The 14819-nt window shown below is 39.8% G+C and overlaps 1 protein-coding gene across 1 annotated transcript; it reads right to left on the reverse strand.

Annotated features, from left to right (window-relative positions):
• Window positions 1–1899: 1899 nt before the first annotated feature.
• mcoln1a (mucolipin TRP cation channel 1a) lies at window positions 1900–14195 on the reverse strand. The gene is made up of 14 exons (XM_028404676.1): window positions 14031–14195; window positions 9634–9911; window positions 8990–9157; window positions 8665–8821; window positions 7032–7113; window positions 6644–6740; window positions 5897–5996; window positions 5586–5692; window positions 5292–5441; window positions 5048–5149; window positions 4807–4929; window positions 4271–4477; window positions 4034–4164; window positions 1900–3467 (listed from the first exon to the last, which is right to left on the reverse strand). Exons 1-14 carry the CDS (start codon window positions 14059–14061, stop codon window positions 3431–3433), a joined length of 1770 nt encoding a protein of 589 aa, XP_028260477.1. The 5' UTR covers window positions 14062–14195; the 3' UTR covers window positions 1900–3430.
• Window positions 14196–14819: the final 624 nt, after the last annotated feature.

Genomic DNA, 14819 nt, shown 5'->3' on the forward strand with positions numbered 1-14819 from the left:
AAACACATCCACACACACTAGCTGTACTCACAGCAAGTGACACAAACAAAGCTTTCTGTTTCCTGAGAAGACGATTTATACTGTTAATTTCCTGTACTCACAGTTTAGTACAGTGTCCACTTCCCAGTGGTACAAGCCCACAATAGCTGTAGATGAATGCCTTTTTTTAACATGTTGTTTCATTTGAGCTGCAGCTGCAGGCTTTGCAACAGAAAAGGGAGACACATACAAAGACTGCTGCAGCTCCCAGAGAGGACGCCTGAATGGGTTCAGACATCAGCTGTTGTTTTTCTATAATAAAACCCCAAGACAAGAGGAGAGAATGGAGGCAGTTTTTGAAAGAAAAGGGAATGAACGCTCACTAAAAATCATCTGTGCACCCACATGAAGTGTGCCTCACGGAAGACGAAGTGTGTGTGTGTGAGTCATGTGTCTCAGCTCTCCATCCCTGCTCTTTACAGGACTCTGTGAGTTGTTTCATCAGCAGCTTGTCAGCCTTTCCAGTCAGCCAGAGGCCCTGTGCCAGAGTGAGGGGGGAAAACCCAAAACTCTTCCTCAAGTTTCACTCATTCTTCTACTTGAAGTCATTGCTTGCAGCTTCAACACTGAAAATAACTATAGTTGATTCCAGACAGCAAATTCTTGCCACAGGAAGCCGGGTCTTGGGTGTGGATCTATACTAGAAGCAGAAGCATGCCAGTAAACAGCTTCTTCTTTCATCTGACTAAACTAGACACTAATGGTATCCATCATTATATAGCAGAGCTGAAAAAGCTACTAAATCCCCTCACATCCTGCCCATCCATTACAGATTGCTTCATAATGTGGTTACACAAGGGCGTGGTTTAGCACTGGGCTCTGGTGAAAAATCCTTAACAGAATTAGGATAGACGGATCATTCACAGGGCTTTTATGCACTGACTGGCTTCTCTGTGAACCTTGTTTTTTTACATGGTCTGCTTAAACACCTCACAGTGAAGGCAGCTGCACAACAATCACACCCAGACATGGGAAGAGGAGATGCTTGCTGCTGCAGGTGTTTCTGATCTGAGCTGCTTTATTAAAATAAAAGTTCAAAACAGCAAGGCACAATAGAAAAAGAGGAGCACATTTCATATCAAAGCAGCCCCAACAAAGGACCTAAGCCTAAATCAACACACTGAACAACAACACCGATCATTCCCAGGCTTTCATTGTGCATCATATGAACAACAGTGAATATTGTAGCCTGAAGGGGAAGCATGTTTATGAGCTGCATCCTTTTCCTGTGTCTCACACACTCCTAACATAAGGCACAGTGGGAGCAGCGCACAACGCATGACAATATTAGGTTAAGTGGGTGGAAGGCAAATGCTAGATCAGCTGCCAAGCCTTGAGTGGGACGTTCAGTATCCAGGAAATGAGCTCATCATATCACTGTTTTGAAAGAGCCAGACTTTTTTTTCTTCTGAAAGCTGTGCTGCAAAAAAAAAACAAACAAACAAAAACAAACAAAAATATGCAGCGTCTTCACCACAGATCTGCAAATACATAAACTGCAAATTCATCTGTACAGAAAAGCCTTTAAACTTACAGTCTTTTGCTGCAGGGTGGCATGACTCAGTATCTGACAGATTAACCCCTTGCTCCCCCTACTGATATTTCAGTAGAACTGCCCCACACATTAGGGCATATTAAGACAAAGCCTTATGTAGAAGGAGAAAAGTCATACAGCTCATGTATAGTATTATAAAGTAATCAAGTCAGAAACATTTGTGGGGTTCCCATTTTAACCAATGTTGAACCAAAGTCTGCTTCGGCTGAGGGTATTACCACACAAGAAAGTACACCAGGACATAGTTTGTGCCTTCGTCAGTGCCGACTTGCAATTCACTGATACAGAAATACCATAAAAATGGCTTTAAAAACAAAAAACGAAAAACTTTAATCAGTAGTCTGGCAGTATTTGACTATGAAGTATTTGACTTCATAGACACCTTTTCAAGTACACATTATATCACCATCAAACATCAAAGTGAAGGAAAAGGAATATCTTGGTAATACAAGATAATATATACATGCATGTCATATAATTTAAGGCTATGGATACATTTGGCACACATTTGCCATATACATCATCCAAGGTCTATCAGAACATTTAGCTTAAATGTGGCGCTGCTGGTGCATCAGCATCAACATGAGATGACTTCATCTTACACACCATTAACCCAGTCCTGTCTGGATCAGGGGGCATCTCTTGAACTCTAAGCTAGAGTTCAGACTCATTAAGTATTGTGCGTTTTATACCTTACACAAAAAAATAAACCAAAATAAAATATTATTTTGACTATTGACAATTTTGAATGTCATTATGAAGACATCAAACAGACTAAAAAACACTATGAGTCACCTTCACTGGACAATAGTACAGAGCTACAAACATGATTCCACTGTCATTAATTTGTATTCTCATATCTACATCAAAGTCTGGCTCTATTTAACAAGGCCATTCAAGTCTTATTTCATGTAAAACATGTTAATGGTCTCTGGCTTACAATGTTAACTTCCATACGACAGATAAACTCTCAGTTTCTTGACAAAACTTTGGCATCATTAAAGAAACATGCACACGAGTCTGGCTTTGTTGCAGCTAACGACATACAACGCTGAGTAAGTGCATCCCATTAGCCTGAGATAAAGGCAGCATATCACATCACATACTTCACTATAGCAACAAAGTGCAGCAATAAAAACTCAACGAGGATCCACGTTTGAAGGCAACATGATGCGTATCTATTAAAGCCAGATAGAGACAATGGTTGAAACTGTATACTGTGCGAGCAGCTCACAGAGAAAACAAATTGATTTCCACAACCCCTAGACGATTTGTGGTCCTGTTTTCTGATATGCAACCCTGATGCTTTCTTCCTGATTGTCAACAAAAACGTGGAATTTATTTCACTTAAAATTCTAGTAGTTTTTAGAGCAAACACATAAAATATTTAGTCTAATAAAAGGGTAGGAAAATAAGAGATGTATAAATGTTTTCTCTTCTTTCAGAGGTAACTTATTTGAAATACTATAAAGGAAAAACAAAAATAAAAAGCACCAAGCACAGCAGTCCTGACTTGGTCTCCTAACAACAGGTCGTGCTGCTGTTTCAGCAAAAATACTGTTTTGTTTTGTTTTTTTAGAATAAAAAAGAGAAATGTCCGTGCATTTAGTCGTCCATGATGCTGCTGAGTCTTGTTCATGTGGACACAGGGACAACAAAAATAACAAGACTGCCATTACATATTTCTGTCACAGAGTGCTGGTCCAGTGGATGGCCCTCTTTAGAGCAGAGACGAGCTCTGACCCAGATACACACAAATATACTGGGAGAGTGGCAGTGTGCCCTGATTGTCACCAGGGGGTGCTAGTGACGCTTTTGAGGTAACTGTGGTCAACATCAGTTCACCAGCAGGACATCTTCATATGTGGTGGTTCTGTAGGGAAAGAAAGACGAAGTTGGCTCATGCAGGTTTATTCTATTAGAGTGATTTACTTATTTATATACTTTCTACTTTAAAGTGAAACATACACAAGTTCAAAAAGAGGCAGGGGGTAAAAATGCTGTAATTTTCTTGTCTTAACATTATTTTGAGAGAGCCAGTTTATACACACAGGAAATGATATGCCAGGTGACAAAAGTCCTCAGCTAATTATTTTCAAACTCAGAAAAAGCCACAGTAATGGTCCAGCTACAAACAAGTCTGTGTTACCCGATTTAAGCATCCACCGCACATAATGTCCTTTATTATATTGCCGTTGCTGCTGCTTACTGTTAATTGACCATTTAGATGTTGTGTGCTCCCTCTGCTGGTCATACTGTGCATTTCTTTTCTCATAGTAATTCTAGTACAGCATGTGTTATCAAACAGCCCATTGTGTGTGGGCCTGAGCAGCTTCCTTCTGTTTCTTGAGTTTCTTTTTGATGTTGGGATTATATTTATTTAAAGGAAACTCTGTAAGGGACAGCTTTTTCTCAAAAGGTCAAAAGAGGTACACTGACCTGTCACAGCAGCAGAAGAAGGAGCAAGGCGATGTCTCCAGACCCCTGAACTTCCCTGAACTCGGTGCATCAGTACACTCTGCTATGAATGCATGCAGGTCTGTTATGTGAATGGGTTCTTGGGTCTGGTGCTGTGGAATTCAGTGAAAACACATTTTTGTTATTTATATATTCTATTATTCTCCTGTGCATTGACATTTGCAGTAGCTGTTGTCTGTGTGTGCAGCATTTTCTTACCTTGATGGTCTCGTAAGCTCCTGTGATAAGAGCGATAAAGAGAGACAGCACCATGTAGATGAAGAGGGAGATGAAGGTGTAGAGATAAACCTGGCTGAACAGCCACACTAGTGTGCTGCTCTCCTGCATCTCAGAGAACGTCACAAACATGTCGTCCCCATTGATGAGAGAGAACAGGCACTCCGACACCATGGACAAAGAGCGGAACTGTAAAGGTTGAAAGATGGAGATGAGCCAAATAGGCAGTAAGAGGTAACCAAGTTCAGAGGGTCCACAAGTAGTTTTAACTGATCCAGATAACTGGACTTACATTTAACATTGTTGTCGGTTAAAACATAGATTTGCACTATTTATAAAAGCTCTTAAATTCAGTATACTAGCAGTCAAAAATGAACTGTACAAAGAATCAAAAAGGAGAAACGTAATACCCGAGTTTACTTTGTGAAGTTTAAAAAAAAGATTGCAGTTGCATCTGAAAATAAAATAGAAAATACGACAGTAACCACAACACCACACTTTCTACATTTTTATTTTACCTTGACGTGGTATGGACCCAGAACGATCCAGCCACAGAAGCAGTAGCCCAGGTAGATGACAGCCACACAGCAGCAGAATCGAATTACATTAGGGAAAGCTGCCCGAAGTGTGACGATTAGGATCTGCATTATAAGAGCCACAGAGACATTTCACGGATACAATTACAGCGTGACAGAGATCTGAGAGCTATTTTAACCTGCATTGTTGTAAGCTCCAGCATTGAGTTTATTTGTCACTTACGTTGTACTTCTGAAAGAATGTGAGGTAGCGAATGACTCCCACCCACACCAGCAGAGTGGAAGTCCCCAAAAGGATGCCACAGAGGTCATAAGAGGACATGTTCTGTTTAAACAAGACACCAGAATAACATTCAGTTTCACAGTATGACTGCTTTTTGTTAAGAGTTGTTTAAAAGTCTATAGCATGTTAAACACTGTGTATCTAAGGAACACATTCAGTAAAATATATATAGAGAATATTAGACCTTTGATTCAATGCCGATTTTGATGATGCTGCCAGTAATGGTGAGCATGTCGCTGATAATGAGGAGGATATACCAGCCATTAATAAACTCAAGCCTGTCCGCCCAGCAGACCTTGCGATCCAGTGTCTCTCTAAAGAACTGCACAAACTCCTGAAGAGAAAAACAAAGAGAGAGGAATTTGTCACATGAAACATGAAAACTCAGATATACATTGAATAAGCTCCCTGATATCAGCTCTGTAAGTTTAATGTTAGGCAGGTACTTTGTGTCTGTGTGTGTCTTTTTGGGCTTTACCTGCTGCAGCACGATGCCTCGCAGTATGGAGCGACTACACAGCAGCAATGACAGCATACACACCAAAGCCACAGCAATATCAAAGGCAACGCGTGTGTAGTTCTCAGCTGGAGGATAAAGGATGACAAAGCTGTAAACTGTAAGCAGTCCTTCACTACTGCTGAGCACCTTACAAATAACTTCAGGAAGTGAAACTTTTTATTGGTTCAGTAGTAGAAGCATTTTAACACTGATTTCCTGTTCTTTTTAACACATTTGTATGCCTGCTGTCTTTTCAAGAGTGCAAACCGTTCACTGAGCTTGGGTCTCACCGTGTCCAGAGACGCTCGGGTCTTTACATTCCTTTATCGATGCCTGGTTTTCCAACCTTATCTTCACCTTGCCACTGTGAGCCTTGTTGTCCAGCACTATCTAGAATGGAGACAAGATGGAGAAATATTTCACGTCCCTTAAATGATAAAATGATCATTCCGAATGCAGAACAGAACACATTTTCATTGTAACATGAATCCCAAAACACTGAGGTTTCACAGCAGAAATTTGTTATGGTCAACTGGTTTATGAAATAATACAATAAAGCAAGTTTTACTGTTATTATTATTGTTTTTATTATTCTATACTAAACCTATACCGTCTATACCAGACGGGTATCAGCACAAAAAATCCAAAAAGGCATGCAATGAATGAGGCACTGAAAGTGTTAGTAGCTATTCTGAAATATTTTGGATTGAGGCAAGAACCAATAAATAAATATTTTAGATAAATGGATACAATAAGAACAATATGGTTTGTGCAGAAGAGAACTGGCTGTGAAAGCGAGGGATTCTAGACCCCTTTCACAGAGAGAGTTTTGCCAACGTGAATGGATATGACTGGCCAGGCTAGTGTAATTGATCTAATGAAAACAAAAATAGTAAAAAATAGTTCTGTTCTTCCCCTGTATAGCTCAATTAAAAGCCTTCAGCACTGCTGAGATATAAACCATCATCGCTCTGTGTGGGGAGGCAGCCTCTGAGTGCTCAGTTAGCTTTTGTGTGTCTTGTGTGTGTTTAACTCACTGTTATGTAAAAAGTGTAGCAGTCCGGGATCTCATTATTGATGATAGTCTGTACATTGATCGCCTTCAGCTGGAATTCTATGGTGACATTAATCAGCCTGGAAGAAAAGAAAGAAACAGACACATAGTCAAGTAATCTTCATGTTAACACGGTGACTAAAAATAAATAAAAAATACACGTCATGCTGAGAAACTAAGCATACCTGTGTGTATGTTTTTGTGCTAGACTTTCTGTGTACATGCCTCTGTGTGTGTGTGTGTGTGTGTGTGTGTGTATGCAGCAGAGATAAGAGACTTGCTGAATGTCATCATCAGATACTGCAGTGATAATCTTGTCAATGGAAGCCAACGTAGGAGAAGTTGAAGCCATTTAAAAAATGAAGCCTTACTTGTGGAACTTGAGAGTAAAATTCTTGTAGCTACTGGTGAGCGGAGCTGGAGGGACCGACAGAGGGTTCACTCCTATACAATCTGAAGAGAGAGAAGAGGGAACAGTGAAAGGTCAGGGGTTGCTACAGACTGAAGTCACAATCAGCTTTATATACACGAGGGGTGATTGATAAGTTTGTTGGCAAAGGAAGGGGGAATTGATTGAGCGTTTGCAACAACGTCCCTTCCTACATTTTTGCAAACCTAGTCTAGTGTTCAGGGAGAATCTGGATCCTGCGTCTTGCACGTATTAACAGTGGTCCACAACAATCACTGTCAACATGACAACTGCTGTCGTGCGTCAGGAGAAGAGGTAAATAGCCACTGGGCACCAAATCTCATAATTTGGGCTGGTGCTGGACTAGTTCAAATCCACATTCCTGAATGGCAGCCATCAACATTGTTGACTTGTGGACTCTCAAGCTGTGCTGATATTGACATCAAACCTTCTGTGCAACTGCTTCAAAACTTAACTGTGCCATGACATGGCATGACATGGCATGGTCACCCTACATATACATGTCAGGATTAGTAGAAGTGAAATCATCTACATTTGACGAACGATTTGGTGAACTAAACATTTAAAACAATATTTTTTTTCGCAGTTAATCTTACTTCCTCTCAGTCCGGTAAACTCAAATAGAGATTCATATGAGGAAGTAAGAAATTTCGAAAACATGCAACACCTTTGAATGCATGGTGGAATAGCTCACATGCCCCATTTATATGAAGTGTTTATAATAAACAGCAGTTATCAACAAAGATACGGCTACATTATTGTTACTATAAGCAATATATCAAATGTTTACATTCTACAACACTTTGAGCGAGTCGGCCACTGTTCTGGGTAATTAAGAACATTGAAGCCAATGCTCTTTCAGAAACAGGAAAAGAAGGAGCTCAGTGTCTGCAGGTCCACTGTGATAAAAAAAAACACAAAGACTGATTATAAGATCATGAACAAGCAGGAGTTAATTGATAATTTTTAATTAAAGCTGTGTCCTTATGGTTTTTGACATTCTGCCTTTCAATGTGTGTTTAAAATATCTTGACTTTTAGACTCCTGAATTATAAATTCAGTACAGCTGTGTTATTCAGCTCATTTAAACATTTTGTGTAGCACGCTGTTTGAAAATGCTGCCACTCTGACAACTATAAGAGGATTTTTATTCCACCTGTTTAGATGTTTCATGTTGAAGTGACAGAAGTGCTCAACTGTCAGCTTGAACAGTCTCCATATAATTACACTCGGACTGACCTCTAACTTCTAAAATATATAAAGACTTTGCATGAAATGCTCTCTTTGGAGCTTCACTCAGTCTACATCTGAACTATTATCATATGTTCTTGGGTTCCAAAAATGTGTTTTCAGTGTTAAATTATCAGCTGGACTGGCACAACCATGGTACATGTACCCCTGCTGCTACAGCCCTGACCACTAACTGTGAACTGTTATTCACAGCTTCAGCAACTTGTCACTTTGAGGAAGAGTTCACACATTAGCACTGCACAGAGCTGAGAACAGCTTTCAGGTACTGTTATCACTGCTGAAGCACACATCACAGCAAAGTTTCCTCATCATTCCTCATGTACCTGCAATGATGTGGGGGTCTATACTGAAGGTATCATTGGCCGGGTCGATGCGTCCTTTCTTGTAGTACTGTTGGCAGAGGGACAGCGCGCTGCCATTTACACCAACACCATACACGTATGCATAGCGTCCCACCGTGGTCTCTGGTAAGGCCAGATACTGTGAAGAGGATCAGATTAGAACAACTGAACAAAAATATCTTAAAGCTTTTACAGAAACTGTCGGTGCATCCTACTCAGTAGCCCTGGTAATGCATTAATCCACCTTTTGCTAGGAATAGTCCTCACTTCCACATGCAACAGCAGTTATCTATCACAGAGAGCTTACCTGCTCCACAGCATAGAAGATGTGGTCGTAGACATCCTGTTGGGTATAAACAGCAAAGGAGTCATCTGAGGACTCATCGTAGTCTTTGAGGAAAAGTTGCTTAAAAGTCATAGTGTTCTCCTCCTTGAAGTTCACCACCACCTGGTTGCTGAGGCCAAACAGCACCAGCTGCCACAAAGAGAAAAAACAGGTCAAAGAAAAGGTGAGAAGACAGTGATGTGTGCAGGAGTGGAGACAATGAAACAGCCTGAGGCAGTGTTTCAGGAATATGCAGCAATTATTATTTGTCAGGTTCTTGCATCTCATAAATCACTGACAGTCCTTCCATCAGGAACAGTAATGCACTAAACCTGTCAGTCATGATGCAGAAGACTGAAGATTGCTACACTTATATCAGTGACAACAGCATCTTTTGTAAAACCCGACCCAAGCTGCTGAGCAGACGTATGTGAAACATCAATGTTTTTAAAATTGCCTAAGTTCTGCACTATTCTGATTATGAGCTTAAATTGTACTATGTATTCATTTTTACATCTTCCATTACAAAGGCATTTTTATAAAGAAATGTAAAACGTGTGGCCCTCAAGACAATGAAACGCAGAAATTCATGCAGACAACTGCAAGCAGTCTAAATTGAGACGTACCTGAGCTGTGACAACAAAGATCTTCAGGAGCTGCAGGACCAGCTTATAAGGTTTGCGGCCCTTGGCGTGATATTTATCACAAGGGCTCATGAAGAAGTACTTCAGCTTCCTGCGAATGGCCTCCTCTTCCTGTTCAGCTCGTACCCAATGGCCTGTAGTTGTTGAGGGAAAGCTGTGGTTGTTACAGTTACCGTCATGACTGTAGTGGTGATGGTCATGCTCGCCGCTGCTGTGTGTAGAGCCATAGTAAGTCATTGAGGAGGACAGGCCAGCTCGCTCTGAAGGAAAGAAAACAATGTTAATACTTCCAGTGACGCCTTTCATTTTTCTGTTTAATCACAAACAATGAACAGACTGAATATCTCTGGTCTATACTCATCTACTGAACCATTGACTATTCATGGAACACATACAAAACATTTCAAAAAGTTCAATAAGTGTGTCAATAAGCTGTTCTTGTTCTTTGTTTATAAAACACTGTACTATCTCTTAGTACTGGTGTTTCTATTACTGAGCCAAAACCCTAATGTGGAGAGTTATTTATCTTTTAACCAGGAAAACTTCTTTTAAACTGTTCCTCTTCGTCATTATATCTGACACAGTATTTAAACGCATTATAAATGGGTCTACTTGAAGGGGACACTGTATGCAAACTTTTTTCAACACAATCTTGCAAATGCCAAAAAAATCCAGTCAACCATTTCTTCTGAGGAAAAGCAGTGCAACCTAACAAGCCATTCTGGTGTGCATAATGTCACAGGGGGTTAAAACCAGAGGGTGTGTGGAACAATGAACAATGTCTGTGATGCATTTTGAACTGAAACTTGAATGGCACATTCTTGAGACATGTGAGACTTACAGCATGGTCTGTTCTTCCCCACACATAGAGAATACTAAAGTAACTGTGCAATAGAATGACTTTCTATAACGTTACTGAGATTTTGAATAATAATAATAAATAGTAATAAAAAAGCACAAACTCAGTGAATCCACATGCAAACCAAATGAGCTAAATCACAAAACCGATAAACAACTCACTATACAAGAGGTGTTAGTGTGCAGTCCAACAGTTATGACTTGGAAAAAAAAAACTTGCCTTTCTATTCACACCTAACACAGACTTGACACAGGCTACTCCCAGCGACAGCATCCTGTCAGCACCACACGTGTGCCGGAGCCTGAAGAGTCTGTCTTCAGCATTTCACTGATTTCTCCCCAGTCTAACACCTTTGTCTTTGACTCTCCATCCCCCCTGGCACTGAGGATGAGCCCTGCTGCACACGTAATTTCACAGCGGCCTACAGAAAATTAGAACTATTCAAATCATATTAAATTTGGAGTACTGCTTTTTTTTTAAAAAAAAAAAAATTCCTTAATTCTTAAACACATTAAATACTTTAAATATGGAAACATATCTGGCTGCTGCATAAAACTATTCAGACTACTGAGTCAATTCAAACCTGTGACAGTGAAAGTGAGACATCTATTTTCCTAAAGAGGCTGTTATGTTCATGTAGTAAGAGGGAGATGAATTCTTGAGATGGTTAAGAGTTGTGAGAGCTAGGTAATCTGGCAGGTTTTTAAAGAGTAAACTGACGACCGAGAATAAACCCTATTAGAGTTTCTTGGCATGAGAAGTAAAAGTTTGAGAAATGTAAACTGACAATGGCTCCGAATATAAAAGTAGTGTATCAATGGGCAAAACCTCCTTTAAGGAAAAAAATATACCCACTGCATCCTTTGTCGTTAATTTAATGTGCAAAGACAATGCATCCATTTGACCATACAGCAACTGACCACAAAGGGAAGCCGTCAAACACAAAGTAGGTTAAACATACCTCGTACATGTCACATGTTTTTGGTAAGCTGTTATTATGGGGAATGAGGTCACAGATAGTTCACTTGCTTTCTCTTTAGGAAACAACTTGCTGATAATAAACTGAAGGTTTAACCATAAAATAGGACTATAGAGCATACTTTACTATTCTTTACTGGCCTGGAATGGATCATTTGTTGAAGTTACTGGTGGGCATGTGCAAGATCACATACTGCTGAATCAGGATGATCAGCAGACACAAATCCGCAGAGCCAACCACCAGCTTAGCTGTCCAATGGAAATAAGAAGTGAAACAGGGCAAATGCTCACTATTAGTCAGCACTAACTGAAAACAAGATCAGCAGGATACTGTAAAGAACAGTTGAGGAATACAAAAACACTGGCACAGGATCATTACTAACAATCTATAGATTAAGAATAGATTAAGAAAACCTTTATTTGTTCGACAATGGGGAAATTGCGTTAGTAGAATCTCACAGCAAATGTGCTGTTTTTGTTTGTTTACGTGCTTGTCTGGGTTTCATTTAGGGTTAAATTGTTGAACGCCATCTTACTTAAATGTTTACCGCGCAGGACTTCTGTTGTAACCTGACAGTTTTTAAGGAACCAAATGTGGTTGTCCACAATAAACCTAGGCCGTAAAAATAAGGATCACTTCCTGCTTTTTAAGCACCTGTTGCTAACATCTGATTGCCTGTAAGTATAGGGTGAAATAAATAGGACCCCGATGACAGTATATGAGGATTTTGAGTAGAGTATATGAGGAATTTAATTAGCTCAATCGGTCAGGCAATATTGGCTGACCTCAAGAACGGGGGTTTGCGTGTCTTGGCGAGAGGAATGAGAAGCAGCTGAAAGAATCCAACCACTTAACATTTCACAGAGACAATAGGACCAAGTCTTTGCAATATCTTTGATCAGAAGGAGTGTGTCCATCGTCACGGCAGATAGCAATCAAACAAACAAAAACGGGAGCAGGCCAATGATTGTGCCACCGTGTTTGACACCTAGTGACAGAGTCCTTCAAACTGAATTAATCTATGAAAACATCTGGCTCTTCTGGTTCACCGTCGCCCGTGGAGACACACACCTGTCAAACAAAACGCTTACTGCAACCTGAAATCTGTCAACAACTAGGTATCAGTGTTTCCATCTAGTCTGGCAGTCCAGGCCACCCACAGGTTGAGAGTCACAAACTTCCACTTATACCAAAGTTAAAGGAAGAATTTGAACAAAAAAATTGATAATATACTGATAACCAGTCTGGTTTATTTGTAAGCAGGAGGTTGAACTTTGTATGAACTGAAAGTATTCATCAGTTTTTATTGCAGAAAAAGGGAGGGAAAGTTTAAAGCACCCAAATCACTCAACAAATTTTAAACTAAGATGCACATAAAGCATCAAGCTATGCTCAGCAAAGCAACAACGTCTTCTATTAAGGTCACAATTACTGAAAAGCTATATCAAACATACAAAATCACCTATCAGCAGAGGTCATTCAAGTGAGACAACTTAAGTCAAAAAATAACTTTCAGAGTCAATACAAAGAAACACCTTCACAGTCCAGACAGATACCGTACTGAGTGAAGTTCTTCTGTGTCTTAACCCCCATCAATAACGTTTCACAAAATCCACAGACTCAGCCAAGCATGTGAGGAGCTTATGAAGCAGACTCAGAGTGATTATTATGCATGAAAGAGTTGAGACTCTTCCATGTACTTAATTTAGTGGATTTGTTAACAAGGAGCTGGAGGTGATGGAGCGGCAGTGATCTTTACGTGAGAGAGTCTAGACAGCAGTCTGCTTTTGACCAAAAAAAAAATCACACAAACAACTACCTCTGATACAAAAAGACAGCTCCACACACAGTCTGCACTATTAAACAACTTTTAAAAACAGGACGCTAGCTGTTCAAGAAAAACCTTCCACACAAACTACAACTCTTAATAATTATTGGAGATAGTTGTTAGAGATCTAACATCATCCTTACATGACAGGACACACCGCTAAACATTCAAAGACCATGAAGATGCATAATTAAAAGTTTTGTTTGTAGATCGACGAACCAGAGCTCTCGAGGATTCAATGTATAGACTGTATAGACTGACTCATTTATTGTCACCTTTAAGACCAACCTGTAGCTTACAAACCCATCAACATGCATTGCCTTTGTTGCAGGCTCACATTTTATACGTGGGTTCTATTGTTTTCCAGTCACAGTTGATGTTGAACGCCATAACTGGTGGAGGAGTGCAAAAGGAACATCCCACATTGAAGCAAGGATTAAAGAGTCATCAGGCAAAACCCCTGATGTTGACAGAGCTGTTTGGGTGAAAATACTCTTTCTGAATCTGACTACAGATGACAGGGCAGAAATACACCCACAAAAACACTACATTATTACAGTCACCAAAAAGCAGATACAATGGTTAGAATTTCATTTAAATGCAGAGGGGCTGTGTATTAATAACTCAAACAATATATGCTTGTTAAAAAAAGACACAAGATTCGTGAGTAACCGCAGACCTCGGTGTTGTTAATTAGGTTGATGGTACATTACCGGACGAGTCGTGGGGTCCTGTCGCAGCCATGTAGTTAACGATTTAAAAACTGGATTAATGGAGGAATGATGCAGCTGAAGCAAAGAGCGGACAAATGTTTTTACTGTAAGTGTAAACAGCCACGGCGAACAGCAGCCGGGCCAAACTGCTGCTAACTGCGCAGACTCACTTCCGTCCTGACGGGTCACGTGACGGAGTGACGGGCACCATGTGACCACATGACTCTATAGACCAGAGTATACACAGGCAGAGCTGAGTAACAACAGTCACACAATCTATCATAGACTGAGAGTAAATGTTTATATTTATATTTAAGCTGTGACATGAAAAGAATTTTACAGCCACAGTGCCACACTTTGTATTAAATTATTGGTTTAAAGGATAGATTTAGGATTTCTGTTTATTTTCTGAGGTGATTTTCTGATTTATTTTCAGTGTCACTGAGAAGAGACAAAAACATCCACCTGTGTCCTGCTTTAGTGCTCATTATGCAGTCCTGTCATATTATATACAGCAGGATGTTACTGAGTCATAAGATGAATGATTGTGTCTGCCTAATATTAGATCTTCAAATAATTTTAATATTTCATATTTAACAGTATGTCAATATTCATGAGTGTCATCTACTATAAATCCTAATCTGAAAAGTAATCTGAAGTGGACACACTTTAAATAATATGTTCATAAATAACCCCTCTATGGACATGTGTGGGTTCATATGTATCGTCCATAAAAACGATGTATAACAATTAATTGTATTATATGTAAACATTTGTGCTCTTTATTTA

Source organism: Parambassis ranga, chromosome 1 (genome assembly GCF_900634625.1).
Source record: "Parambassis ranga chromosome 1, fParRan2.1, whole genome shotgun sequence".
Lineage (NCBI taxonomy): Eukaryota > Metazoa > Chordata > Actinopteri > Ambassidae > Parambassis > Parambassis ranga.

Excerpts from the sequence above, each read along its gene's own strand:
- mcoln1a (XM_028404676.1), bottom strand. The coding sequence starts at position 14,061 with ATGGCTGCGACAGGACCCCACGACTCGTCCG. Across the intron at positions 5,442-5,585 it reads GAGGCATCGTGCTGCAGCAG|GAGTTTGTGCAGTTCTTTAG; the intron begins GTAAAGCCCAAA and ends TTTTCTCTTCAG. Across the intron at positions 4,930-5,047 it reads CATTCTTTCAGAAGTACAAC|ATCCTAATCGTCACACTTCG; the intron begins GTAAGTGACAAA and ends CTTATAATGCAG.